General features: G+C 40.3%; 1 protein-coding gene across 5 annotated transcripts in view; it reads left to right on the top strand.

The window, feature by feature from the left end:
• Positions 1–14,424, top strand: part of ZNF365 (zinc finger protein 365) — a 54,016-nt gene extending 39,592 nt beyond the window's left edge. For 2 of the 5 annotated variants that reach the window (XM_004765686.3, XM_013063072.2), the window contains 3 exons: positions 4,140–4,320; positions 10,643–10,680; positions 11,445–12,547. In XM_004765686.3, coding sequence (XP_004765743.1) covers positions 4,140–4,320; positions 10,643–10,680; positions 11,445–11,706 — 481 coding nt within the window. In that variant the 3' untranslated portion in view covers positions 11,707–12,547. Of the gene's footprint in view, positions 1–4,139; positions 4,321–10,642; positions 10,681–11,444 lie in introns of all 5 variants that reach the window. The other 3 variants (XR_200429.3, XM_004765687.3, XM_004765688.3) reach the window with 3 other exon arrangements.
• The last annotated feature ends 12,316 nt before the right edge of the window (positions 14,425–26,740 follow it).

Below are 26,740 nucleotides of genomic sequence, written 5' to 3'. Positions count from 1 at the left end.
GGTTAACTGTCTGCCTTCAGCTCGGGTCTTGATCTCAGGGTCCTGGGATCGAACCCCGCATCAAGCTCCCTGCTCGGTGTGGAATCTGTTTCTCTCTCGCCGTCTCCCTCTGCCTTTCACCTCCACTCGTGTTCTCTCTCTCTTTTTCTCTCAAATAAATAAAATCTTACAAAAAAAAGAAAATTTAGAAATTTAAAAAACAATTATTAATTTATGTAAAAATAATAAGAAATCTATTGCTTGTTAGCATAAATAACATGTTTGTATAAAAATAACTGTTTTCCTAAAAACAATTTAGCAGAAGGAGTTGCATGGTTTTATAGGTCTTGCAAATATTTGTAATATCTGACTTAAATAGAATGCAGCTGTACCTTGTCACTTTTGCATTTCTTCTGCTGCAAATCTTTTGGTTGAAGTAGATGAAGGAAATCCAAGCTCACATATATATGTAGTAAGAAAAGGGAGGTGTACTTTAATAGCTTTTTCAGAGAACAGAAGATATTCTGCTTGGCTACTATGCCAAAAGTTGACAACTGGTAGTTTCTTCAAGATTCATCAAGATATGAGATCTGAAATCCTATCAGGGAATATCTTGTTCTTCTTTGTATTGAAACCCATTAGTATTTCTTCCACTTTGAATGGTTATTCGACGGTTTGGTCTAATTATTAAAGTGCTTATAAATGCAATGTGGTTAAACCTCATTCCTTTTCATTCAGGAAATTCCCAAGATTCCCTGGGGAAATAGGAAATGTTTCTGGATATTGTTAGTCCAGAATGAACAGGATGTGAAAGGGGAATCAAGTTGTACACACAGGCTAGTCCCCAATTAGTCACTGGGTTTGGTAACCGTTTTTATCTAATACACCCAGACATATTCTCAGCACGAGGCACTTCTCCAGCCATCGTCTGATATAACATCGTATTTAAAATGAAATCATCAGGCTTCTTCTGTCTTTTCTTTTTCTTTCTTTCTTTTTTTAGTTGATGTGAACCACTCATAAAGTGAAATTATGTTAGTATTGACGCCAGGTTGGTTGAAAAATGCAAAGGGTGTTAACTTCTCAGCTTCAGGGCACAGGGTAATTGGGTGAGGGAGATGTTAGAAAAAGATGCTTCTTTCTGCGACGTGACATAGCTCCCCAGGATCAGCTAGGAGCATTAATGTTAATTTGCAAAAGTTTTATATAGAACCGATAGCAAAACATTCCATGATTTAAAATACAGCCATAAACTGTATTGCACTCAGATTTGTCTTCTTGCTTTTGAGATATTAATCCTGTGGGATTAAGTTGTCAAATATTGCTGTTTTACATTTTAGGCGTTACAGCCTGAGAACCCCACATAGTAAATATTGCATAGAGAAAAAAAAAGACTGGAAAAACATACTAGGATGTTGATAGTAGTTACCTTTGGGTGTTGGGATTGTGGGTCATTTTTTGTTTCTTCCTTGTCCTTTTAAAATACTCATTACAATGAATACATAGTGAACATTATGTGTCATGTATACTATCGAATGATGGGCTTAAGCAGAGAACAAAAAAGCTGATTTGGCCCTTGCTCAGTTTTAGATCTTTCAATAGGTCAATTTTTATGTTTCCCAAATAAATGTAAATAATATTTCTATAATGAGGAAATTTTATTTATTTTATTTTATTTTATTTTATTTATCTATTGCCTTATTTATTTATTACAAACCAAAATGAACAGGAAAAAAATTGGCTCTTTTTCTATGTTTTTCTTTTGGGTAGGGGAGAGGGTTGTGGGTTTTGGCTATTTTCCTGAGAAGTACAGTTTGGAGACCTGTGTCATGATTCAGGTGTCATATATGAATATTACCTAAATATCACCTATGAAGTTTCTACAATGGGCTTGACTCTGAATGAATGGAAGCCTTTTTATCGGAAAGAGGAAGGCATAGCCATTTCCTGGGCTCTTTGTTCTAGTGGTACTTTTGAGCTCCATCTAAAGGATCCCAACCATTCCTTGGAGCCATGAACAGCTGTGGCATGCTGGACGTAGCACCTGGATGGACCCTCCATCCATTATTTTGCGGCTAGGTAAGGTTACTTAGAGGCGGATCAAAGCTGAATGATGGTAGAGCTTGAAAACTGGCCAGTCTGTGGCCTGAACAGCTTGGAAAATGCACTGCTTCCATGCTGGGTTCATACAGAAACATCTGGAAATTAACTTGAGACTTGGTGATGGGAGAAAGCTCCTTTCCAAAGGGATTCATTTCTTTTATGTGAATATTTCTTAGCTACTGAAAAATACTAGAATTATTAAGGAATTGGGGTTTATATTTGATCCTGGCTAGGAAACTAGGGAAAAAAGGGGGCTACTATGATAAGCAGTTCTGTGATGCATTTCATCAGAACCATCTCCTTTCTATTTTTATAAATACATAATTTCCAAGGTTTTGCAGAGATGTTTGACTCTGAAGGAAGTGTCAGAAAGGTTTCAGTGTAGCCAAGTGTGACTTATTTATGAGAGAAAAAAATCACAACTAATTGTAAAAGCGAGTCACTGACTGGTTGTAAGAATAAAGGAGCAAGAAACCATTTTTTTGCCAACACCTTCTGCCAGACTTCCTGGGTCAGGCTTACCTGAAGTCCTGCTCTCAGGAAACGATGGAGCATAGTGGAAGGTGCAGAGACGGCAGTGGATTTCATCAACTATCTAGAACATGAGGTTAGATGTTTTCCAACTGGGATTTCTTAATCTGAAATGAAAGAGGCTAGGAGGAGACTGAGCAGTCTTTAGAATCTTGGTTCTGCATATGTTGAACGTGGCCAGAAAAAGGAGGGGGTACTTCTTGACAGTCTAGAGAGATCCTGAAGGCATATACAAGAAGTACTATAGCCAACAAGTAGTAAAATGATGGCATTCATTACCCCTGGTGGTGTGCATGACGGAGGGGAAGGCCGAAAGGATCTTTATAATTTCTTATAGAGAACTGGATGAAGGGAGTTGTGATGATATGTTGGTCGTGCTGATTACCTGGTGCTGAGAATTCTCAGGCCAATCACCTGTGTGTGTGTGTGTGTGCGCGCGTGTGTGCGTATGCAGAGTTGCCGGTGAGAATGGCTACCAAATAGTTACAGGTGGTGGTCTCAGGATGACGGGGTTTCAGATGGTATTTTCTTCTTTATATTCCTCCTGTATTTGAATCTTTATAAAGAACAAATTTCATTATAATTCAGGAAAGTGTTGTTTTCATCCATGCATTAGAAATAAAAAGATATCAAATAGTAATAAAGTTATTGCAACTTTTCTGGGTCTATAAATGACAATGAATTATGCGGATAAAGGAATATTGTTTGAGATATTTTGCTCAGCTTTTTAGGGGAAGGGCAATCTGCATGTGCATTCTTCTCTGTCAGCTAACATAGCTTTCCCGGTGGACCTTGAGTCTACTTCAGGATGACATTTCTTGGACTGTTTCACTTTTAGTTCAAAAATGCATAATTGGACAAGATGACTCATTTTACACCCTTCAGTGCTCAGTATGCCCTTTCGTTTCCATACCTTCCCTCCCTGTGCTCTCTTCTCCCCCAGCAGCTAGACTTTTAAAATGTAAGTTAGAACCTTTCTCAAAAGTGTCCACTGGTTTTCCATCTCATTTATAAGAAAATCTGGAGTCGTCACAGGGGCCCCTGCTCCTTCCGTCCTCCCCGGTCCCTGCCTGCAGCCAGGCAGCCGTCCTGTCTGCCTGTTCCCATAAAGGCCTGGCTTACCCTCCCCGTGAATCTTCCTGGCTTATTCCTTGTTTCCTTCAGGTATCTGGTCTCCTCTTTTCCCCTCCTGAAAGTGGTCCCTGACCCCTTTCTGAAATACCACTCATGCTATCCCTCCTTCTGTTACTTTCTGTCCCCTTGCACACAGTTTCAGTTTTCTCCCTAGCACTTATCACTCCTAGCCCAGATATTTATTTGGATATTCGATAATGACCTTCTCTTTGTACTGAAATGTAATCTCAAAGTGTAATCACCAAAACATCATGTTACCTCTGTTGTCACTGCCGCGAGCACGCTGCCCAGGGCAGTGTCCGACACACAGTCAGCTCTCAGTAAGTACGTGCTGAAGGAATGAATTCCTGTCTCATTTCTCCGCTTTGTGTTCTGACACTTTTGCCTTGCAGAGAAGTCGTTACATTCAACCATTTCTTGGAAGCAGCAGCTGAGAAGGAGGTTCAAGGGAAAGCTCGGCTCCAGGACTTTATTGAGAATCTGTTGCAGCGGGTAGAGCTGGCGGAAAAGCAGTTAGAGTACTATCAAACCCAGCAGGCTGCTGGCCTCTGCCGAGACATCAGCGAGCACGTGGTAAGTCACACAGGTCCAGCCACCATGCTTGCAGTCCTTGGGTTTGGCAAGATTGGGTCAAGGACAGAGGAAAGGGGAGCTGGGGAATGACTTTTGGGAAACCTCTCGACATCAGCACCCGTCATCCCTGTGTATGAGGTGATACAGTGAAGCCCAGACACCTCCCTTAGAAGTTAACAAAATTCTGGATACATGGTTGTCTTCACCTGACCCCTCCACACCAAGAGAAATAGGTAGAGATATTTTTTATATTAAAGAATAATAGAGTTGGAAGTGGCCGAAGAAATCATCGGTCCCAACCCTGGTGCTCAAGTAGACTAGAAGGTATCATTACCCTGTTCGGAATCTTTTTAAGGAGCTCCTAAGAAAGCTTTGGCCTTTCTCAGTAACAGCAAAATCTAACCACATGCCTCTTTTTTTTTTTTTTTTTATTCCTTTAGAGGAGGGGCAGCACCATCCAAAAGTCTCAATAGGTGAGACATTCTTTAAGTAGATTTTCAAGAAGTCTTAGAAAATTTCACAGGTTATAGTTCTGTAATAAATATTTGCATACAAGTTTATATATTGTTTCAGGGACTCGAGAAACCCCTGGAGCCCAGATAGGAACTGTGGATATGGTTGAAGGTTCAGGTTCTGCTAAGTGGCTTGATCGGGATTCCCTGGTCTCTTTAGGGGTGGAAGGAGGTATAAATAATCGCCCTTGAGATGAGGGGGATGGGTGGTCCTATTTGCCCTCCAAACAGTTTTTTTTTGGTATCGGTAACAAGGCCAAAGGAAGGATTTTTGAAACCCCAAAGTGGTTTATAACATTTTCATGATCTGTTTGACTTTATTTATGCTTAATCCCTTTCCCAAAGATTTTAAAACGATTCTTTTACTTACCCCGCAAGTGGACTGTACCTATGAGGGAAAGAAAAACAGGGAACATTTATGCGAACCGAAATGTCGGTAAAGTTGCTACTGGTTGTTTAAAAAGTTTAGTTTGAGCATTTTGGAAGCCAAGACGTAAAGGAAACGTGATTAAATAACAAAAGAAGAAATGAGAGTACAAGCAGGTGGATAAAAGAAAGAAGGCGGGAGGGACAGACGGGCAACAGGAATAAAGGAGAGAGGGAGGAAGGAAGAAGTGAAGAAATGTTATGCAATCTTACTGTAATGTGCACTCAGCATTAGAGCAGGGCAGCAGCGGGAGCTCTAGAACTTTCCAGTCAGGAACAAAAGTGGACTGGAAAAAGTAAGTGTGTTACTTCTGTGTGGTTCCAGTAACTGTAATCAAGGCAGGTTCAGCCACCTGATATGTTTATTATTTTCCTGTTGGTGTCTGTGGTCTCCTGAGAGGGAGCTTACACTTCCCTCCTCAGGTCTTCTCTTACCTTCTTGGGAAACTGTGAGGCCAGTCCCAACTTGTGTAGCAGGAGGGACACTCTGAACCCTTCCCTGCCTTCTCCCCATCTTGCTCTCTACCAGGAGAGTGTGCAGCATGGGGTCACGGGGCCTAGATGTGAGATGTGAAGGCCTGGCTTCCAGATCATTCCGGCCCTGCTCCTTATTTTCCTGGGCCTATAAATCTTCTATGAAACAAAGCAGTTAAACTAGATGCTCGCTAGGGTCTCTGGCCTCTTAAATTCTCTGATCGTCACCTGACTTGAGTGGTTAACAGTTCTAAAATAAAAATGTAGCCTGAATACTTTTAATATTTAGGTTACAAATAACCCAGAAATGGATAAACGTCTACTGTACTAAGCCAAGAGGATCTTAAAGAAAGAGAGAAAGCAATGGAAGGCAAAGAGGAAGGGAAGAAGTCTATCATTCTCTCTTATTTATATTTCTGTGCTCTTTCCTCTGCTCAGTTTATTTTTCCAGCTTGAAAATTAAACATCTTTTAAGAGACATTGCCAGTGATTCTCTTCTCCAAGCTGGTACACGCCATCAGAAGTTGGGCAGGTCTCACCTCTCCTAGTCAACTGTGTAGGTATGAAGTTATGTGCGTGTGCACACGCATGTATACACATAAATACATAGATGTACAGGCACACATGTCCACACACAACTCTAGATACAAATAATCAGGGAATTAATCCATGCATATGCCTTCTGTGTCTCAAACATGACATGATCTGCCCTCATCAGACTTGATCTACCCGAGGAAGAATTGACTGAGTGAAATACAGGAAAACGCCATTAAGACAGTAGTGGGGAACATAGAAGTGAGAGCTGTCTGTGAATAGGACATGGTCAGGCTGCAGTGAAGCGACTGTGACTGTTGTGGGGATGGTGCGTTGCCCTGAAAAGACCCAGAATGAGGCCCTTTGTTTCTGGAAGGATAGAGCAGAGATGCACTTCCCCCGTGTTCATGGAAGTCCTCCAAACTCCTCTCTGAACCTTACGTAGCACATCCCCATTGCCCACCCTCAGACCTTTTCTCCCGTTTCCCTCAGCTCTTTAATCTGAACAATAGACACGCACCTGTGAAATTAGGAACACTGTCTTTGATGTAATGCAAGTGCTAAGTCTGGCCTCCCAGGGTTCCTGTGGCCTTCCACACACAGAAGAACTTGGATGCTTTTAGCAGGAAAAGCTTCGAGTCCTCGCTTTATTGACTGACTTGGCCCAGCTTAGTGAAGGCACAGAGCAGTGAGGAGCCCTGGCTTCTGGGGCCTCAGCCCCTCCCAGGAGAGCTCCTTGCTCCTGTGTGCCCTGAGATGGAGCAGAACATTCTGACGCAGGCCCTCCACGCTGCAGCTCAGGACAGCCTGGAGTGCCGTCCCCAGCTGACCTGACTCTTCTTCACCATGAAGGCTGCACGGAGAAGCGCTGGCTGTCCTCTCCCTTCTCTCTTTACCACCTCCAGACAGCAGTGAAATCTCTAGATTGATGTATGAGGTGCTTCTTTCCAAGGTGCGTTCTGGCTTTAAGATTCTTTTAGGCCCTAGAAAAATTCCCCCTCACATTTAGTAAAGGCCTCTTCTGAAATGATGTTTCAGCATCTGTATTTCCCCTTAATTCTCTTGAGCATCTGTGTTCTTTTTCACCTGGCTGATTTCTTATAACATAACATGCTTACTCTGATATTTTGTCTTTGTGCTCTAAAAAATGCTGTCAAATTAGACATAAAGTGACCTAATATCCCATCTGCCAAAAGTCATGCCAAAAGGAAGGTTATGAAACAGATTAAGTGTTGCATTTAGTTCCTGCAGGTTGTAAATGAAGGCTAGCAGCCATTCATTTAGTATCTGTTTTCTGGGAACATAGCACTTACTGGGTGCTGCAGAAATAGGGTGACTGAGGAGGGCGATGACCCCAGAAACAAGTCCACAAGTAACTAGGATGATCTCAGAGGCTGATAACCCCTGTAATGAAAAATGTAAGAATGTGTACGAGTCCCTCCAGGTCAGGAGTTGCCTTGCAGACGAGAGGCTGCGTTTGGACTGTGACCTGAATAACGGGACCAAGGCGGCTCTGTGAAAATTGGGAAGTGGCTTAGGAGGGAACAAGCTTGGCACATCTGAATAATGAGCTGAAGCCGGAGATGCAAGAAGGTTCCAGATCGTGCTGGGGCTTCTGGGTCACATAAGGAGTTTGGATTCATTCCAGAGCACAGAGGGAAGCTGTTGGAAGTTTGTAAGGAGGAGGTGATTTGTGTTTTAGCAAAATCCTCCTGGCCGCTGGGTGCAGAATAGACTAGAGGGGTGCAGGACCTAGAAGGCTAGAAGGCCATTATGGTGTGGCAGGGGAACGGGGGGATGGCAGCTTCGGGAGGGCGGAGCTGGAAAGAAATGGCGGGTATAGGACATATCCTGGGGACAATGTTGACTAAACCAGTTGGACTTGCTGAAGGATTAGGTTTTAGCAGGTGAAAGAAAGAGAGGAATCAAGAATGAATGTAAGATTTTGGCCTGAACAGTTGAGTATACAGTGCTGCTATTTACACAGAGAGGAGGTGGGAGGAAGACCCAGCGCCCAGTCTCTCCAACCTGAAACAACTTGGGACACCATGTTTGCACTCAGATAGGCTCTCCATGCAGCTGCTTGTATTTTTCCAACGTGGAACCTTCCTTAAGGACTCTCTTGATCTCCATCCTCCTATAAAGTAGTTGGACTATGAGAAAATGGAGACAAATGATGGAACCTGAGAAGGAAGAGGGTTTCCATCTGCCAGAGGCTGTGGGGCCGGAAGGACTAGTGGCCTCTTGTGTTTGCAGGGAGGAGAGCATGTGAGGTTCTGGGGGGACCGTGGTAGCAGGCCCCGTGTCCAGCCAAGCCTCATGATCTGTAGGATCACTGGAGAAATTCGGATCCAGCCATGGATTCCATTTAACTTTTTGGGTACAGACTTGCTCTTCCACAAACACATGCTCCTTAAGGAGGCTGAGCAGCATGAAGTCTTGCTTGGACGTGGAAGGTGCTAACTTGGGTTTGAAGTCCAGCTCTGAAACTGGTGAATCATGGAGGCTTCAAACCAGCTACTTAACTTTTTGGCCTTACTTTCTCTATCTGTAGGATGGGGATGAAAATGCTTACCTCATAGGGTTGTTTTGAGGGTTAATTGTGGTGGTTTTATATAGCCAGTATTTTGTCCACTGTGTGGCATATGAGACCTGCACAAGTTACGATACTTACATATCTATGTATATGCGAGGTTGATGGCTCATCTCTACCCGTATTTATTTGTGCATTTCCCTTTCTGTAATACACAGTAAACTCCTGTAGTTTCCTGAGGTCCTAGCAGGGTCCATCAGTGACATTCATGGGCACCAAGGTTTTGGTTCTTAAAACATTTTGGAAGTCAGGGACCACTTTGAATTAGATAACATCTTTGGCCTTTTCCCCAGGGACGAAGATATGCATATGCATGTAAATACACACACACACACACACACACACACAGACACTTAACTTTACATAAAATTCCAAAGAGTATTATATATACATATGCAACACATCATCAAACTGTATGCTTACATACATATATACAGTGAAGTGAAAAAAAAATTTGCTATGCCTTAAGAATAGCTTTGGAAAGCAGGAAGCAATTTAAAGGAAGAAAAACTCTGTAAGCTTTTTTTTTTTTTTTTTAATAGTTTATACAAATACTAAAGTCCATTCGAGGAGCTGAGCTGAGAAACTTTTACTAGTGGTAGTGGGGCCATGGCAGAAAGATGGAAATGCTGAAACCTTGGGGTTTCCCAGAACCTGCCAGCCTGAACCCTCTGTCCAACCTTCTTTGTATATTGCATAATGTCAAGGCCTTCCTGCAAGGAAGATGCCTTTTTCTGTCCACCTTATGAATCTCCTGTTGAATCCAGCCAGTATGCCCAGGGTCAGTGGCAAAGCTTACTTTTGATTGAGTCAGAAAGCAGAAGCCAGGAATCTGGTCTTGCCTTCCTGGGGCCATGGCCCTCCAAAGTTTGTTTAGGAAAGCTTCTTTCTGATATGCTTCTGACTGCAGACAGGGGACTCGGGGGAGTGACCCTGTTATGCTGACCTTGGTTTCTCTGATTATTTGAATATGATAAGACTCATGTCTTGGCCACACTGGGCCCCAACACCAAGGTGGCCCTTTCTGCACATTTTCTTTATCATTCTCTTCTTCTGTGGGTCTCTGCCTGCTATTGTGTCAGCACTTCTTTTTGCAGAGGCTCCATGAGGGAGGTCAGGAATGAAGGCTGGGAATGCACTGGGTTTGCCTCTGAAGGGAATGGTGACATCTGGCTCACAAAATGATAGTTCTCAATTTGTTCTGCCAGTGATATTTGAGCCCAGCCACAAAAGGGCATGCAGACACTTCATTGGGAGTGGAAAATAGTCTCGATGATAGATGGCCCCAGGGACTGTTGTGGAGTTGGTCTTCATATGCTCTCACTTTAGAAATGATGTATTTTAGGCAATAAACATTTGATGCCAATTTTCCCTTTAGTTGATACACTGTGACCAAGCGCAGCTGTAGTGAATTAGCTGCACATGCCGCCTGAATTAATCAAGAAATAATGGCGCATCATTCTAGTATTAAAAAACATCTTTCTTCAAATGTTGCTCTGTGAGAGGGCTCTTTGACATTCTGAAATTTTTTAGATGGACTGATAATGGGCTTCTTGGAAATCTCAGAGCAAGGAGCCACAGAGGCTCCCTGAGGAAGCTGAGGCCGATCACAAGACATTTGTGCTCCCTGCTGTTCTGGAAGGTGCCACAGGCCGTGCTACTGATAACAGTTCCTGGCTTCCTTAATGGGAACGCTTTCTTAAAAATATAAGCCAGAGAGATTCTTAAAGCCAAATCCAACCTTTAAGTGAAGTAATGTTTTTTCTTATTTGTTTTCCTTCAGCTTACAGATATCTCCTCAAATAGGAAACCCAAATGCCTGTATGTATACCTTTTTATACTTGGGCCATTTGATTATATTTGCATGATGTGCTTTCCTGTTACATTTTTTAAAATATAATATTTGTATTTTAATGGATTTGAGAATTTCCGATGAAAATGCACCTGCCTCGGCACCTAATTTTGTAAATTGTGGTTACAACTTTTAACTATGCTAATAGCCTATTAGTTTCTGGCAGTATGTTAGTACCCAGTATTTTTACAGTATTCTATAGTGTAACTTTCTCTTACTGAGGTATAGTATAATTATCATAGCTCTATAGTAGTATTAATATAGTATATATATACCACGTTAGATATACATAATATAAATATATGTATAAATTTATGCTGGGAATCACATAATCACATACTTTATGATTGCTGCATGACTAATACTGCTATATACAGTCACTTAATGAGTCAAGGGTTTGGATTCTGGTCTCATCTTTTCCATAGACCAACTGTATGTATTATTCTGGGGAGTCCCTTCCATTTTGGGAGACTCAGTTTTGTCACTGGTAAGAGACAAATTCTCCCTGAGAATTTGGCATCATGAGATCATTTCATGAAAGCCACAGGACTTTTTGAAAGAAAAATATCTTTTCCTATTTGACTTACTGGCAGTCTTTCTGCCACTCCAGTGTGCAGGAGTAATTGTGCCGTGGATGGTTTTTTTTTTTTTCTTTTTTCCCTCTTCTGTTTCTTTTAAGGTTCTAAACAAAATCTTTCTTTCTGCTCATCTTCCTCTGCTCAACCATCTGTAGAAGTAGAGGGCACCCACATCCTGCATGTAACCACGCTGATCTCAAGACCCACTTCCATCCAAAAGGAAGGAGCTACCTGAGAAAAGCCAAGGATGATAGAGCCAGCATGCAGCCTGCTAAATCCATTCACGAACAGGCTGAGTCCCCAAGAGAACTCTGCAGACCGTCGAAGAAAGGGGAGCCTCTGGGGTTTAGCCGGAAAGGCAACATCAGGCCCAAAATGGCCAAAAAAAAGCCAACAGCGATTGTGAACATCATCTAGAAGAGTCATTGGCGGGCTTTGCAGAATATTGCTCTGGGGGCCAACGGTAATGCCTTTTGGGATACATCCCACAATGAGACACATTAGGAAAAAGAAGGGCAGAACACGTTTATTTTGTGGCCAAACAGGCACCTAGATTAACCAGAATTTAACAAATGGGAATCTTGGGGAACCAGAAATTTATTACAGGCTCCTTTTAGAACCAAGAGGCAGGTTACAGAAAGACTTGGAAACAAAACAAAACAAAACTGTCTTATTCCAAAATTTTAGTTAAAAGAAAGCTCCAACTTGTAAAATAAACAGACCATTCTCCAGTAGTTTCTGCATCTGGGGTTCTGTGTTGGGGTGATTGAGCCAAGGCCCAAGGCCACACCAGATGTCGGGCACTAGGAAAAAGGTCTTCTGTGTCTACTCCTCTCTAAATTGTGGGACAAAGAATAGGAATGCAAAGTTCTCTTAACAGCAGTGCAACGGTAAGATTTTTACTTGTTTTTAACCTGCCCTCAATTAATTTGAAAGTTTCCAAAATAAGGGTTCCTGTTTCCCCAACTATTGTGGTTAATTAAGATTCCAGTGTTTGGGTGGCTTCCGGGACTCATCTTCGACTTCAGTTCTCATTTCTAGTTTGTTCGATTCAGGTTTGTTGTTTCTCTGGATGCGTGTTTTTTTTTCTGATTTGGGGGTGCCTCTGCTCTCTCCCTCAGCTGAGTGTTCTGTACCCCGAGACCAAGCTGCAGCCTCTGTCTTCAAAACCAATAGTGTTGCCTGGGGCTAGGATGGAAAACCCCATCAAAACCTTCCAACCACGAAACTCTTTGATCAACACCCATCACCAGTTCCGGGTCTGAAGGGCTGGAACAGCAGCAGATGGCACGTCTAGTGCCCCGTGAGCCAGGGCCTGGCAATGCTGCAGACGTGACTCAGCCCTTCGCTGCTTCCCTGGGAGTAGCAGCAGCCACTGTGGGCTGTGGACATGACTGTTCCCTTGCTGGCCTCACTTTTCCACTTCCCACTGCTTCGGTGCCCTTTGATGACTAAATATACGTCCTTACCTTTCCACCAGGTGTTTGAAGCTTTCACTGGACACTGCTTTCTAAAGTAGTTTCTGAAACGGTGCATGTGGGGTCCACAGTCTGAGACTGTTCTCCTGTCCCTCCCTAAAATAGCCTTCGTTTCCACAAAGAACCATCTCCTAAGGGCCTCCTGCTTTATGGTTCTCTTCAAGAATGAATTTCCATGTTAAACTTTTTTTTTTTTTTTTTAACGTTAACAATATCATCAGGTCTTCTGCAGAGTTTACAAGTGCTGACACCCTTCTGGAAAAAAGAGTAGTTATGTCCACAAATGTATACATATACACATATATATATATAACACAAAATATATATGTCAGGTATATTAATAATTTATTTTTAAATACTCATGCAAAATGTGTGTATTTGTGGTGGGTGGTTTTTAAACTATATATATTAGTTCATGTAAGCTGAATTCTCTTTCTTTGAAAATTAAAACTGTAACCTAATTAACATTAGTAGAATGATTAGTAGAATGATTGTTATTGTAATAAACATCAGATTAGCAATGCATTAAAAATAGGTATAATGAAGTTACTTAAAATGCCAGTAAGTCGAAAAGTGTAACTTATCATTATACAAACATTTCGAACCTATCATAGTGAAAATGTTGGTTTTGAACCTTCACTTTGACATCTGGCTCACGGGGGTGAGCCATTCGTCTGGTGTATAGGCAACTATCAAGTGGGAAAAAAACTTTGCTGTGAAGTGAATATTACTGTTTAGGCTAACATTGTAAAAATTGTAGTGTTACAATTATTGTTTATCTGGAGAGTTAATCTCCTCCAAAGTTATATATTACTGATGTTTATACCATGATTGCACTCTAGCCTTTTACATACTAAAAAGTGGACTCGTTAGTTGTGTGGCATGCCATTTGTCCTGTAACACGTGTGTGCAATGACAACAGCTTGTTTTTAAAGGTGGTAGAGCCAGATTTTTTTCGTTTTATTTAACATAACCTACATTTCTAGTTTTAATTTAATATGCCTTGAGGGCATGACAGCTCTCTTTGACAGTGGTACTCTGTGATCTTCAGAAAGCACCATAATGTCATAGCTACTCGATGTACATTACACAAGACAAATGACTTTTAAGATTATATTAAAAAATTCTTTTTAATTCCAACTAAATTCTGACCTTCATACAAGGCACTGCATTATATATGTTGTACATCTTTAGAGACATAAATTTGCTGTTGAACATGGGAGCTGGCTCACTTTAGGGGATAATTCACTTATATGCCATGGCCTAGGCCATGTACCATGTCCCACTTGGGTCTTATTTTTAAATATATATATATTTTTTGTCCACATGGCCAGTCAACCTGCGAGTTGATTTTTGGAGAAATTACCAAAGTTCCTGAGAAAACATGTTCAAGGCTAAACTGAAGAATGGATCTAATTTTATTATCTGTTTTGTAAGGAAGAAATTTTTCTTTGAACTCGTCTTTCATTCTTTTATTCCCAAACTAGGTTATAGATTTTCAGCTGCAAAGTTCAGGTTGCTAAGACACTGTTTTCTAGCATTCTGCAGGGTAGATCAGTTTTATGGAATCTGGAATGTTCTTTTCCCAGAAATAAAAAGAAAAAGTTTTTAGATTATGAAATAAATATTATAATAATAAAGCTATATTTATGACTAATGTGTTGGTATGTTTTGTCTAGTTGAAATGCTTCTGGGGAGCCAAGTGTGCTGGTCCGTTGAACAGTGAACAAAATGGTTTTTCATGAATAAGCTGTTCACTGTACATAAAATCACCATGATCTTGTACCTATAAGCTTTCTTGAGAACTTAGCAGGATCGTTTTTATTTATCACAATGCCTGTATCTAAAAGTTCCTTTTACATATGTTCGCACTGAGAAGTCCTCATTAAAAGCCCATTTGTGCTTTTCTCCCATCTTCCTCCACACGATGAGTAATTTTCCTACACTCTATTTTTAAACTTGGCAACTCTTAGCGAAAACCATGGACAGATTTCACAGTGTACATCCCAGCTTATATAGGCCATACATCTCAGTCATTGCAAGACCCAGAGAGGGATTACAATAGATAATAGAACGACTGTATATCACTAGTAAGTTACTTAGCCATTTGTCCTTTAAGAGCCACGGAATTGGGAAAATTTAGGGGATGCCATTTGTTTAGGAGCTGTTAGAGCTTTTAAGGAGATAACCTTAGTCTGTTCTTACACTTAACTTGTGTTAAAGTTGATGGATTCACCAGGTCATATAGTGTTCTTGAAAAATAACTGTAACATTCTCAATTATCTCTGGGCATTAGAAAACATAAACAAATCCTAGTATCTTAATTCTGTTTAGGCTGGATCCTTAAAAAATGAGTTCTGGAGATGGCATACATGCAGGCCCAAACACAAACCCTGGAAACATTTCAAAATTTAAACAACGGGGAGCTTTAGACACTGAATTGCGTGTGTGTGTGTGTGTGTATAATTAAGGTGGTGAATTTTTTCTTTTTTTTTTTATTCTTTTCTGTCCATGTTCTGTATCAATAAAATGGACACATCTGAAATTTTCATTTAAGACAGATTTGGGATGCCTGGGTAGTGCAGTTTGTTGAGGGTCTGACTCTTGATTTCGGGTCAGGATTGTGAGATTGAACCCTGTGTCGGGCTCTGCCCTCAGCAGCTTGGTCTGCCTTGAGAGTCTCTCTCCCTCTCCTGCTGCCCTTCCCCTCGACACACACACACACACACACACACACACACACTCTCTCTCTCTCTCTCTCAAATAAATAAATCTTAAAAAGAAAAAAGTAGAAAAGGATCTTTAATCTATAGCACTATGCTGTGTTTACTCTACATGTGTAGCCATTTTTCTAAAATCTAAGCCATTCCAAGAAATGAGCTTTTCTCTGAGAGGAACCTCACATATAGGCAGGCCTGGCTCTCCTGCCCACACTGTAGTGGGGACACTGGTAAGTTTTGTAAATGTGGAGGCAGGTGTCGATGGTGAATGGGAGCTTTGATACCCATGTCCTGTGGGAAGAGGAGACATGATCACTCTCCCTGAATATCTGAAGTTCTGTCTCATGCAAGGATACTTATTTTGTGTGGGTATGCAAGGCACTATGAAAATCAGTCAATGAGAGTTCTACAGAAGCAGACATTAAGTCATTCAATAAAACATGTCTAAGGGCAATGTGGAGGAGGTCATCTCGTGAAGAGAGAGCTAGCTCCCTGTCTCTGTGCAGTTCCCTCCTTTGTGGTTGATGGGACTCTACTTTGGGTAGGGAATGGGACCGGGAGTCTTCAAATAACATCGAGCCCTGGGATTCTGTCATAAGTACTGATATTACATTAATGTAAATGTTGGCTGTGTCCAACAATGTGGACGTGACAAACTGGTTTTGGAAATTTAACTCCACTGACGTGGACTTTGTGAATTGTCCTGTGACGTGTTTCCATGGCTAACCTTATGAAATGCATTGGAGGTGGGTAGGCATGAGGAGGTATCATTTTCTTCTCTTAGTATGTGCAGAAACATTATCAGGGGAAATGGGAGATAGACACCTGGCCCTGTTGCCTCAGTTGGGACCATGTACTTCTTGGGAAGCATCTTATCTCACGTGGTTTCAGTGTTTCAAGAGACAGTATGCTTTTTTGGTACAGTGTGGCTCCCAAATGCAAGCCAGTTAATTCACCTGGTGTTCAGTTGAGTCAACAGCAATGCTGTCCAGTGCTGGGGGAGGAGGGCCACACTGGACTTAGAGATGACATGTGGTATATCAGGCTCCAATATCCTGCCTTCCTCAAGCATTTTTCAGGTGGTTTTGATGATACTTTATTTTTGCTTCCTGATGATACTTAAGAATGTGACTTCACCATATTTTACAATGAAGGTGGGGCTTATAATTATTGAGAAATGTTGTCCAGAGCCAAAGAGCTCCTTCATGACAGAGCCAGAGTGAGATCCAGAATACCATCTTTCCGAATCTCAGCCTGTGCTCTTTTCACCACTGTGCCATCTCTTTGACAAGAGTCCCAGAAATTGCCCTAAGTCTGTCTATTTGTTGATCACACAATGGTTCCCAATGTCCTACAATTCAGTTTTATATTTGTTATCAATAATTGCACCTTTTTAGGAGCTCATGGGTGACTCAGTGGGTTAAAGCCTCTGCCTTTGGCTCAGGTCATGATCTCAGGGTCCTGGGATGGAGCCTCGCATTGGGCTCTCTGCTCAGTAGGGAGCCTGCTCCCCCCCAACTCTGCCTGCCTCTCTGCCTACTTGTGATCTCTCTCTCTCTCTCACTGTTAAATAAACAAATAAAATCTTAAAAAACAAACAAACAATTGCACCTCTTTAATGCAAACTGCTATGGGAGAATATAAATACCACACTTTGTAATCTCTAGATGCCTTCCTTATAACAGAAACACCCTAGCTTGGAAGGAATTTCAGAGTTTCAGATCTGTCAGAATTTAGGGTACACGTTTTGGACACCTCAGATCGGTAGTTTGCAGACTGATGAGAGGGACACTACATTTACCTGATTGGATATATCATAGAGAAACAGCTGATTTCTAGATCTCAATTCCTTGTGTTTGTTCAAGGCAGGGTAGCCTTTTCCCTCTATCTCAAGAATGCACCCTTTTGATTTTATTCCTATTTAAGTCTACCTATAACTTGAGATCATAGCTGAAATTTCTTATTGCTAGGTCTGTTATTAAATAAAATGAGACTGAGACAAAGTGAAAGTTATTTAAAGCTTTATTTTATGATAAGATTAGAAGTTAGACTGATTGGCTAGGGAAACAAGACTGAGACAAGGTGAAAATTATGCAAAGCTCTATTCTATGCTAAGCATTAGAAGTCAGACCTACTGGTCAGGGCCACCTCCAAAGAGGGTGACCCCTCCCAGGCTCACAGACTACCTTTTATAGAGCAAAAGCCTGGCCACACATAGGTGGCCAATGAGATTGTAACATTGCATAGTCATGTTAGGTCACATGCAGGTGGCCAGTTGAATTATAGTTTACCCTATAGTAGCTGTTTGAACTAACCGATTACTCTGGTCAGAATTGGCGCTCAAGTTTGGGGCCCAAAGGGCGGGGTTTACATTCTTTGGTAGTTAGGGAGACAATATGTGTACTTTTACTGATTGGATGTCTCCACCTGGCCTGACTCGTCCTTGTATTCTGGGCTCTGTTATCAGGAACTGGCCAACCTGGCCTTGTATTCTGGGCTCTGTTATTAGGAACTAGCCGACCATATTTTACTGATTTCCCAGACTTGCCTCTAAGTAAGTTTCTCTGGGGGAGAGGGGCAGAGTCAGTTTAAGTTTTACTGCACAAACAACAAAATGGCTTTTAACCAAGATGGAGTCGCTCTGGCTAAATAGGTCCTTACACTTATGTAATCCTAAACAAAGGGCTGGTGAAGGGAACCAGGATTCTTATTAGGGGAGGGACACCCTAGCAGAAACACAGGGAGGTGTGAGGTAGGGGGATGGGCAGGGCAAATGAGAGAGGTGGCAGTTGGACACAGAACAAAGCCCGAAGCTTGCCTTTGTGCTCTCGCTCTGGCCTGCCTTTCCGATTTCCTCTAGCCCCTCAGTGCTGACTTGCGCCTTGCCAGCCACTGGCTTCCCTCCAGAACCTCTCCATTACTCTGCTCTCCCCCTATACAACAGTTAGGACAGGTTAGGCCGGGTGCCTGGAATGCCCTTTTTCTTCTCTACCCGGTTAATTTCTACTCAGCCTTCAGGTTCCAGGTCAATTGTCACTTCCCCAAGGCAGCCTTGTAACTCTTAGAACACCATGTGCCTCCTCCCTGTAGGACGAATCCCAGGTGCCCCTTTAGACTTATTAGTGTGATTCCTTGACTCACACCTGCCTCCCCCACTAGCCTGTTATTCCATGGACAAGAGGCCATGTCTACACCTTTTATCCACAGTATGTCCCCCCAGTGCCAGGTGTAGGAGCTGGCACAGAGTGAGTCTTCAGAGGGAGTGTTTGCAGAGTATGTGAGAGCATCAGCTATGTTTAAAAAAGGGGGGGGAGGGGCAAACAGTGAGTAAGTACATTTTCTTCCAGCTGGGGAGGATCAAAGAGGAAGTAGCATTTGAAGGCTGAGTAGGATTGGGGGTGGCAGAAGAAAGGAGAGCATTTTAAGAGTCTGAGCAGAGCCACAGTGGGAGAAGGCCCAGGACCAGTGAGACCTGGGAAATAAGGTTACTTCACCTATGGGAAATACAAGCCATGTTTGCCTGTCTGTCAAAATCACTAGAATTAAGAACATATTCAACAATCCATCTATCCAACCAGCCATTCACCAGTAGTCACTGAGGATTCTGTAAAAGCCAATCACTGTAAGAGTTAAAAGGGATATAGGCTGCCTCCTGACCACATATATCTGAGGTGGCTGGTGAAGTTTTCTGAACCATCAAGGCCAATCTCAGTCACTATTGGCCTCTGGAATGGTATCCAAATTACCTTGACTGGCCTTACAGCTTTTGTAGTGTTCCAGAACCACAATGTATAAACAGAATCCTGCCTCATTCCCTGTCCTGTGACACTGTTTATCTTCTTCATGACATGGGTTACTATCGGAAATTATTTGTTTACTTGTTTATGGTCTGTCCCCCTAACCCTGCCTTATGGGAGTGCCTGACCTGTCTTTTTCACTGAATACTGCCAAAATGCTGATTAATGAAGACTCGTTCAATGAACAAATGCATTGGTTCTAAAGCAAACACTTCTCAGAAGATTCGATTTAGAACAGGGCTAAGGAATAACTCCCTCTCTGTTGACTGAAAAAAAGAGACTTGGAAGAATCCCTCCAGCATGTAGAATAGAGAGAAGAATCTTTGCGGTGCCCCATGCGGTCTGAATGTTCTTTCTAAGATGGCGGTAGTTGATAGCTGATGCTGGTCCTCCCCCCACATAGCATAGGCTTCTGCAAGGTGGAAACTGGGCTCACAGATAGCCCTGTGCCCCCAGATGGTAATGAACTCTTCTGAGATTGCTCTATAGCAGAGATTCTCAAACATTGGTGGGAATCATGATCATCTGGGGAAATTTGGTGAAAATACAAAGGCCCAAGACCTATCCTACTTCAGCAAGCCCTGGCATCTGTATTCTCTCTCAGCAATCCAGCTAATTCTGATACACACCAGAACTTGAAAACTACTGCTGTGTATGGCTGCATTTCCCAAAGTTAGTTTCATGGAACACCATTTTCTCAGAATGTTAATAGTTAAATAAATGAATTATCAGGTTAAATATATTTTCCCACTGCAGATGGCTCAGAATCATTAAAATGCAAATGTGCATTATGAATCTCCTAGAGGGGAAAAAAGTATACAAATTCTTCCCAAACTTCTCTGACCATGGAACCGTTTACTTCTAAGGAGCATGCATACTTTCTCAACTACAATAGTTAATATTCAGAATATACTGTAGTAAGTACTTCAAAAGTACAAACACCGGACACCCCCCTCTCTCCTTAGGAGAACTTCAAGCACTTATCTTAAAGCGCTCTGTCCTAAAGCAGCTCACAGTTAATAGCTGGAGTGGCCAATTTTTAGGTTACTTTTGAATTTACCTAAAACCTTGTTTCTTTCTTTTTTTTTTTTTAAAGATTTTATTTATTTATTTGACAGAGAGAAATCACAAGTAGACGGAGAGGCAGGCAGAGAGAGAGAGAGGGAGGGAAGCAGGCTCCCCGCTGAGCAGAGAGCCCGATGTGGGACTCAATCCCAGGACCCTGAGATCGTGACCTGAGCCGAAGGCAGTGGCCCAACCCACTGAGCCACCCAGGTACCCCTAAAACCTTGTTTCTTAAAATCATCCATGGACCAACGGTTTCTAGCATCACTTAGGTGTTTGTTAGAAATGCAGAATCCCAGGTCCCTCCCCAGAGCTACTGAATTGGAATCTGCATTTTAATAGGATTTCTGGATGGTTTATTTGCATAGAGAGAAGGGGTTCATAATCAGGGGTATAGAAATATGTGGAGAGCAATTTAATATGCAATTACTGGCCCATTTCTCACCTTCCTTTATTCTAATTTCTGATTGACTCTTGTAAAGAGAGAGAGAAGGGGAGAAAGTGCCCCTAGGCAATACTCATATACTCATATATTCTGGATCTTCCGTACTTTGGCTCAAATTTTCCAAGGCTGAACTCCTGGCTGAGAAAGTCAGGGATCGTAGTCCTTGATCTTCAGGATATCCAGCAAAAAGCAAGCACTTCCTGAAACTTGGAGTGTTTCTCAAAGAATAAATTATACAAATTATATATTAGAGATAATAGAGAGCAAACTGGTTGTGATTCAAATAAATTAAGGCAAAAATTTGCTCGGGATTTTATCACTGTTTTTAGGTTTCTTAACACAAGAGAGCTAAGAGTGAAGCTCAAGATTATCCTGTACTATTCTCAAGAGCGTTCACCTCCGTCTCTGAAAGAGCCTGCCAGGTGTACCACCCTGGATCATCCCGGAAGTCATCCTCGTTTTGTTGTTGTTCAGACAGCCTTCCCCAAGTTTCTGGCCTTCACCATGTAGCTAGATTCTTTCCCTTGCCTCGCCTTATGATTTACAGGTGTTTAATCATGATATGCCTCGATAATGGTTTTCTTTATATTTATGTTGCTGATGGCTTATTCTTGAATCTGTGCCAGAATTTCATGAATTTGTATGTTGGTGTCATTTTTCAAATTGGGAAACTTCTTGGCCATTATATCTTCAAATACGATTTCTGCTTCATTTTCTCTTATCCTTCTAGGGCTCCTTATTATATGTATTAATACCTTTTCACCGTGCCCCACATATCTCTTGTGCTTTTTCTATTACTTTCCATTCCTGTTTTCTCTGCACTTCACTTTGGGTATTTTCTATTGGTCAGCCTTTCAGTTCATTAATCCTGTCTTCTGTGTCTAATCTGTATTAAACACATAATATATGTATTTCAAAATTCTGAAATTTTCATTTGATCCTTTTTTAGAGATAATAATTCTCTGAAAAATTCTCCATTTTAAAATTTATTTTCTCTAAAAATTTTATTTTCTCTGTATTCTTGAGCATATAAATCATAGTTTTTTTAAAGTCCTTATCTACTCACTGCAAAATCGATGTCACCTGTGGTTCTATTTCTACTGAATGCTTTTACTTGTGGTTTTCAGAATATGGTCCTGACTCATAGCAAGTCTGGAAATTTTTTATTGAATGCTGGTCATTGTATATTAAAAAATATGTACTCCCATATGACTTTTTCTTCTTTCACAGTGGGTTCATCTTTTCCTCTGCGAGACAGATGAAATTGGGATTGAGTCAGTCCCAATCTTAAACCAGTCAGACATTGAACAGAGTTGATAATGACTTTCAGTTTTGGTAAGGTTTAGTATGCCTCTGATTTGTTACTGAGATGTTGTCTTTCAGGGTTTTCAACTGAATGAATGGTGGTGTGTTCACTGGCCTCCCTATTCCTAGCAGGATCTAATCTTTGTCTCTTCAGCATTGTGAAACAGTGGAAAACTTCCCTCTACTTTTCAGAGGTTTTGGCTTAACTTCCAAGTTCTAAAGTCTACTCTTTGTCTCCTTAGCTCCAAAAGTCCATGAAAAAAAAAGTTATTTTGGGTTTCAGAAGTTTTATGATTAGCTTTTTAATAACCTGCCCTCATAGCCTCAGAAATTAGACAATGTCTTGAAAGACTGTGTGTTTGAGGTCCCTCAAGACTTTAATTACATCTTTGTAGCCCCACAAGACCATTAAAATCTCTGCTGGCTTTTCTTTCCCACAGCTATCTGGGAAAAAATCAGATTGCCAATCTCTGAGAACCTGCAAATGTCCCAAAGGAAAAAGTGGCTGTAGATTGCCAGAGAGCTGAAGTTCTTTCTACTTGAGAGATTTAGTCATTCTTGTCTTCTTTAATTCAGCAACTGTCTGATGTCTTTAAATGAATGAATCTATGTGTTATACAGTATTTGTAGTTGTACCCTCAGCTCTGAGCAGTGCAAATATCTCATCCTTCCCCAGCATGGGTTCCCAACACAGGTCAAGGGTCTTAGACTTCCACCTGATCAAATGGAATATTACCAGAAAAAAAAAACTATTATGAAACTATAACAGCATAAACTGAACACAGAAGGAGCTAAAGCAAGAAATAACTTTTGGTGGAAGAATGATTATTTCTTTTTTTTAAAAAGACTTTATTTATATGACAGATCACAAGTAGGCAGAGAGGCAGGCAGAGAGAGAAAGGGGTTTTAGGGCTCCCTGCTGAAGCAGAGAGCCTGACATGGGGCTTGATCCCAGGACCCAGGTCAGGATCATGACCTGAGCCGAAAGCAGAGGCTTTAATCCACTGAGCCACCCAGGTGCCCCAGAATGATTATTTCTAATCTAGTAATGTTCTCCTAACAAAAGAAAGGAAAGCATTTTCTCTTGGCATTCATTCTCTGAAGAATTATTTTCATCTGAAATATTCCCATGTTTTCCTAATACTAAATCTAAAAAGTACATGTCTGATATCTTGAGGAGAGAACCCATTATTTCCAATTTCCTGATGACAGAAAATAGGAATAATAATGGGTTAAAGATATTTGAAAAGCTATAGATCCTAAAATATTAGGGGACAACTTACAGCTCAATATAAATTTTTTTCTATTCACGTGGAAATCTTATGAGAAAGAGGGAATAAGAGAGAGAAAAGGAAGTTGAGTGGATATGTAATCATACAGCATAAGGTTATTACTGTGCTTTGATGTGTTTTTCCAAACCAATTATAAAACCCTTGAAGGCAAGGTCCCTCTGTAGTTCCGTAACCCAGAGAATTTCAGATTTGAGATCTAATAGTCCTATTACGTTCACAGAAGTGTTACTGGAAATAATATTAAAGTATATACTTCTATTAAAGAGAATCAACCACAAGAAATGTACTTACTTTGTTTACCAAATGACCACTTATATTGCTTCTAAAAATTTCCAACATTGGTCATCAACTCCTTGAATCTACTTGAGCTAAACACACCATCTTTCTCCTTATATTGCGTCATTGTAATATTTATTCATATAGCAGCCTAATGCTGATTATTACTGGGCATCCTGTCTGAAGTCCTTAGAATGGATTATTTTAGTATTTTGTGCCCTAGTAGTCATTTTTAAACAAACCGGTAATGACTCCAGCAGATAAAACATTCAATAGTCTTTCATAAAAAGAAACTGCCCTAAACATGAACAAAATGTTCATTCTCATTTCTTTCTTAATGCCATATTTGAGTCAGCTAAAGTTCTTTTCTACAGATTTTACCTCTGAAGGGTTGGCATGAAAAGTGAGGGAAAATTAAAAATCAGCTCATCATGATTAAAATGTTGAGGCATTGCTAATAGTTGTCAGATCTATTGTAGAGGAGGAAAAATGTTTTTCTAGGTTCTTGACTGTGACACTTCTCCCCTCCCCATAATAAAAGATAGATCAACCAGAGAAAAACTGTTTTAATTGCGTATGTATGTAGGGGAGCCTCACAAAGGTATGAGACTCAAAGAAGTGACCAAAAGCAGGAAGCTTTGATACCATTTAGACAAAAATAATAAATTTGTGAAGAATTGACAAAACAAAGAAGTTTGGGCTAGGGGGTAATAAAATGGTGAAAAAGTAACACGATTTGTTCATATAGCCTATTAGCCCTAAACTCCCTGCCTGGTGAGAAGGATGCCTTTTCCATGGCAGATTAACCTCCTGCTTTCAGGAGGATACAAGAGAGTCAGAGTATCCTTTTTACATTGGCTGTTTCTCAGGTACCTTTAATTCAAAATAATCAATATGCCAATGGAGCATATTTTGGGGTAACATCCTGAATCTCTGTACAGTCTAACTCAAGATTGATGTACTTCAGCACCCACAACTCAGACATTGTTGTGACCTTTTTTGTTGGAGATGGATAGGAAACTAGAAACCTGTAGTCTCCTTTCTTTTGTATACTTGGGGAAACTGAGAGATGGATTGATAGTGTGATTTTCCAAGAATCACATGAAGAGTTAGTAGCAGAGAAAGGACAACAGCCTAAGCCTCTTAATTTTTCTTAAAATTGAAACTCCTTGGAAACAAGTAACATATTTACTTTTCTTCAGAAACTCACTTTCCTCTTAGCGTGCATCAGTATATAAAAAAATACTCAAATCAGAATCTGTGTTATATTGTGTATTGTGTGCTCACCTTGCACAAAAAGGGAAAGGGAAGAATAGGAAATATGTATTTTTGTTGCTGTTGTTTAAGTAGGCTCCATGCCCAGTGCATGAGGTGAGGTGGACTGGGGTACAGGGTTGATCACCATTTTGTGGGTTCAGATATTTGTATTAACTTTATCAATGACAATGTTGATATGAACATTTTTATACATTTTCTAGGTGCAGATATACAAGAATTTCTCTAGCACACACTCATGTGCATGGAATTGCTGTGTTATAAAATGTATATTTAACTTTGCTGGGTAATTGCAAATTGTTTTCTGAAGTAGTTTACTAATTTATCATCACCCCAGCTTGTATTAATGTTGCTCTTATCCACCTCCTTGTCAGCACTAAGCATTGTCAGTCTTTTGAATTTTAGGCATTTTTTTGGATGTATGTGCAGACTTCATTTTTGTTTGAATTTACCTTCCACGATTACAAGGTTAGGTTGAAACTCCTTAAATGTTAATTGCTACTTTCTATTGAATTAGTTTTCTTTCTCTTTCTCTCTCTTTTTAAAATTATCCTGTAGAAGATCTTTATCTTCTCTGATTTTCTCATAGGTGTGTGTGAGTGTGTGTGTGTGTGTGCATGTTTGGATGAACAGAAGATCAGAATGTTAATTTAGTCATTTTTCAATAGTCTTATGCTTGGTACATTTTTGTTTCTTTTCCTATCAAGGTCATGGAATATCTTCATATATTAATGTTTTATTATTGAGTATGATGATTGGTATGGGTTTTAGGTATGTACCCATTCCAGGTTATTATAGTTCTTTTCGGGTTTTGGTTGTTAAGAGATTTTATTTTTAATTACGTATCCCACAAATGCATGTAAATTTGAAGGGATGTTTTCTTTTATACCTAATAAGATTTATTTTATTCTGTTTTTATGTTTTAGCCTCTTAATGTAGAGAAGTATAGTAGCTTATATCATGTTATGTTATAATATTAACTAAACTTGAATTCCTGGAATAAATCCTATGTGATTAGTATATGTTATTTTTATATATTTTATTGCATTTAAGTGGAGACTGATTGGTCTGTAAGTTTCCTTTCTTATATTGACATTGTATATTTTTGTTTGGATATATATTTTTTTATTTGGATATCAAAGCTAGATTAGGATTTGCTATTTTCCAGAACAGTTTCTGCAAATTTGAAATTAATTCATAATTAAATATTTGTTAGAATGTACGTATAAAACTGTTGGGGCTTAGTTTTTAGTTTTTTTGGTGAGAAGATTTTATGCTGCTGATTTGGTTTTGTATCAGTCCTATTCCTGGACTTATTCAGATCCTTATTCCTGGACTTTTGTCAGTTCTTGGTATACTGCATTTTTCCCTACTAAAATATCCATTTAATTAAGATTTCAAGTGTCTCAGAATAACTTATCTTTGTTCTTCTCTCTTTTTTCCTTGGTTTATTTTGCCAGTTTATTGTTTTATTAATTTCTTCAAGGAATAAAGTCTTACCTTTGTCGTTTCTTCTTATTGTTCTTTTTCTTTTTATGTTTCATTAATTTTAATTTTGTTGTGTTTTATCTTCTACTTTTTTTGAATTTATTCTGTTACTGCTTTTCTAATTTCTTAAATTGGAAATTTAGTTCATTGTTTTAGGTTTTCTTCTTTCCTAATATAAGCATTGAAGGCGACAGTTTTCCCTTTTAGTACCTTTTTAGTTATATTCCACAAATTTCAGTGTGAAATGTTTTTATAATCTTCAATTCTAAGTATTTTCTAATTGTATTATGTTTTCTTTTTGCCCCATATG

The sequence above is a fragment of the Mustela putorius genome, unplaced genomic scaffold (genome assembly GCF_011764305.1).
Source record: "Mustela putorius furo isolate JIRA1106 unplaced genomic scaffold, ASM1176430v1.1 tig00003949_pilon_pilon_pilon, whole genome shotgun sequence".
Taxonomy (NCBI): Eukaryota; Metazoa; Chordata; class Mammalia; order Carnivora; family Mustelidae; genus Mustela; species Mustela putorius.
This window is presented reverse-complemented; position numbering and strand designations above follow the sequence as displayed.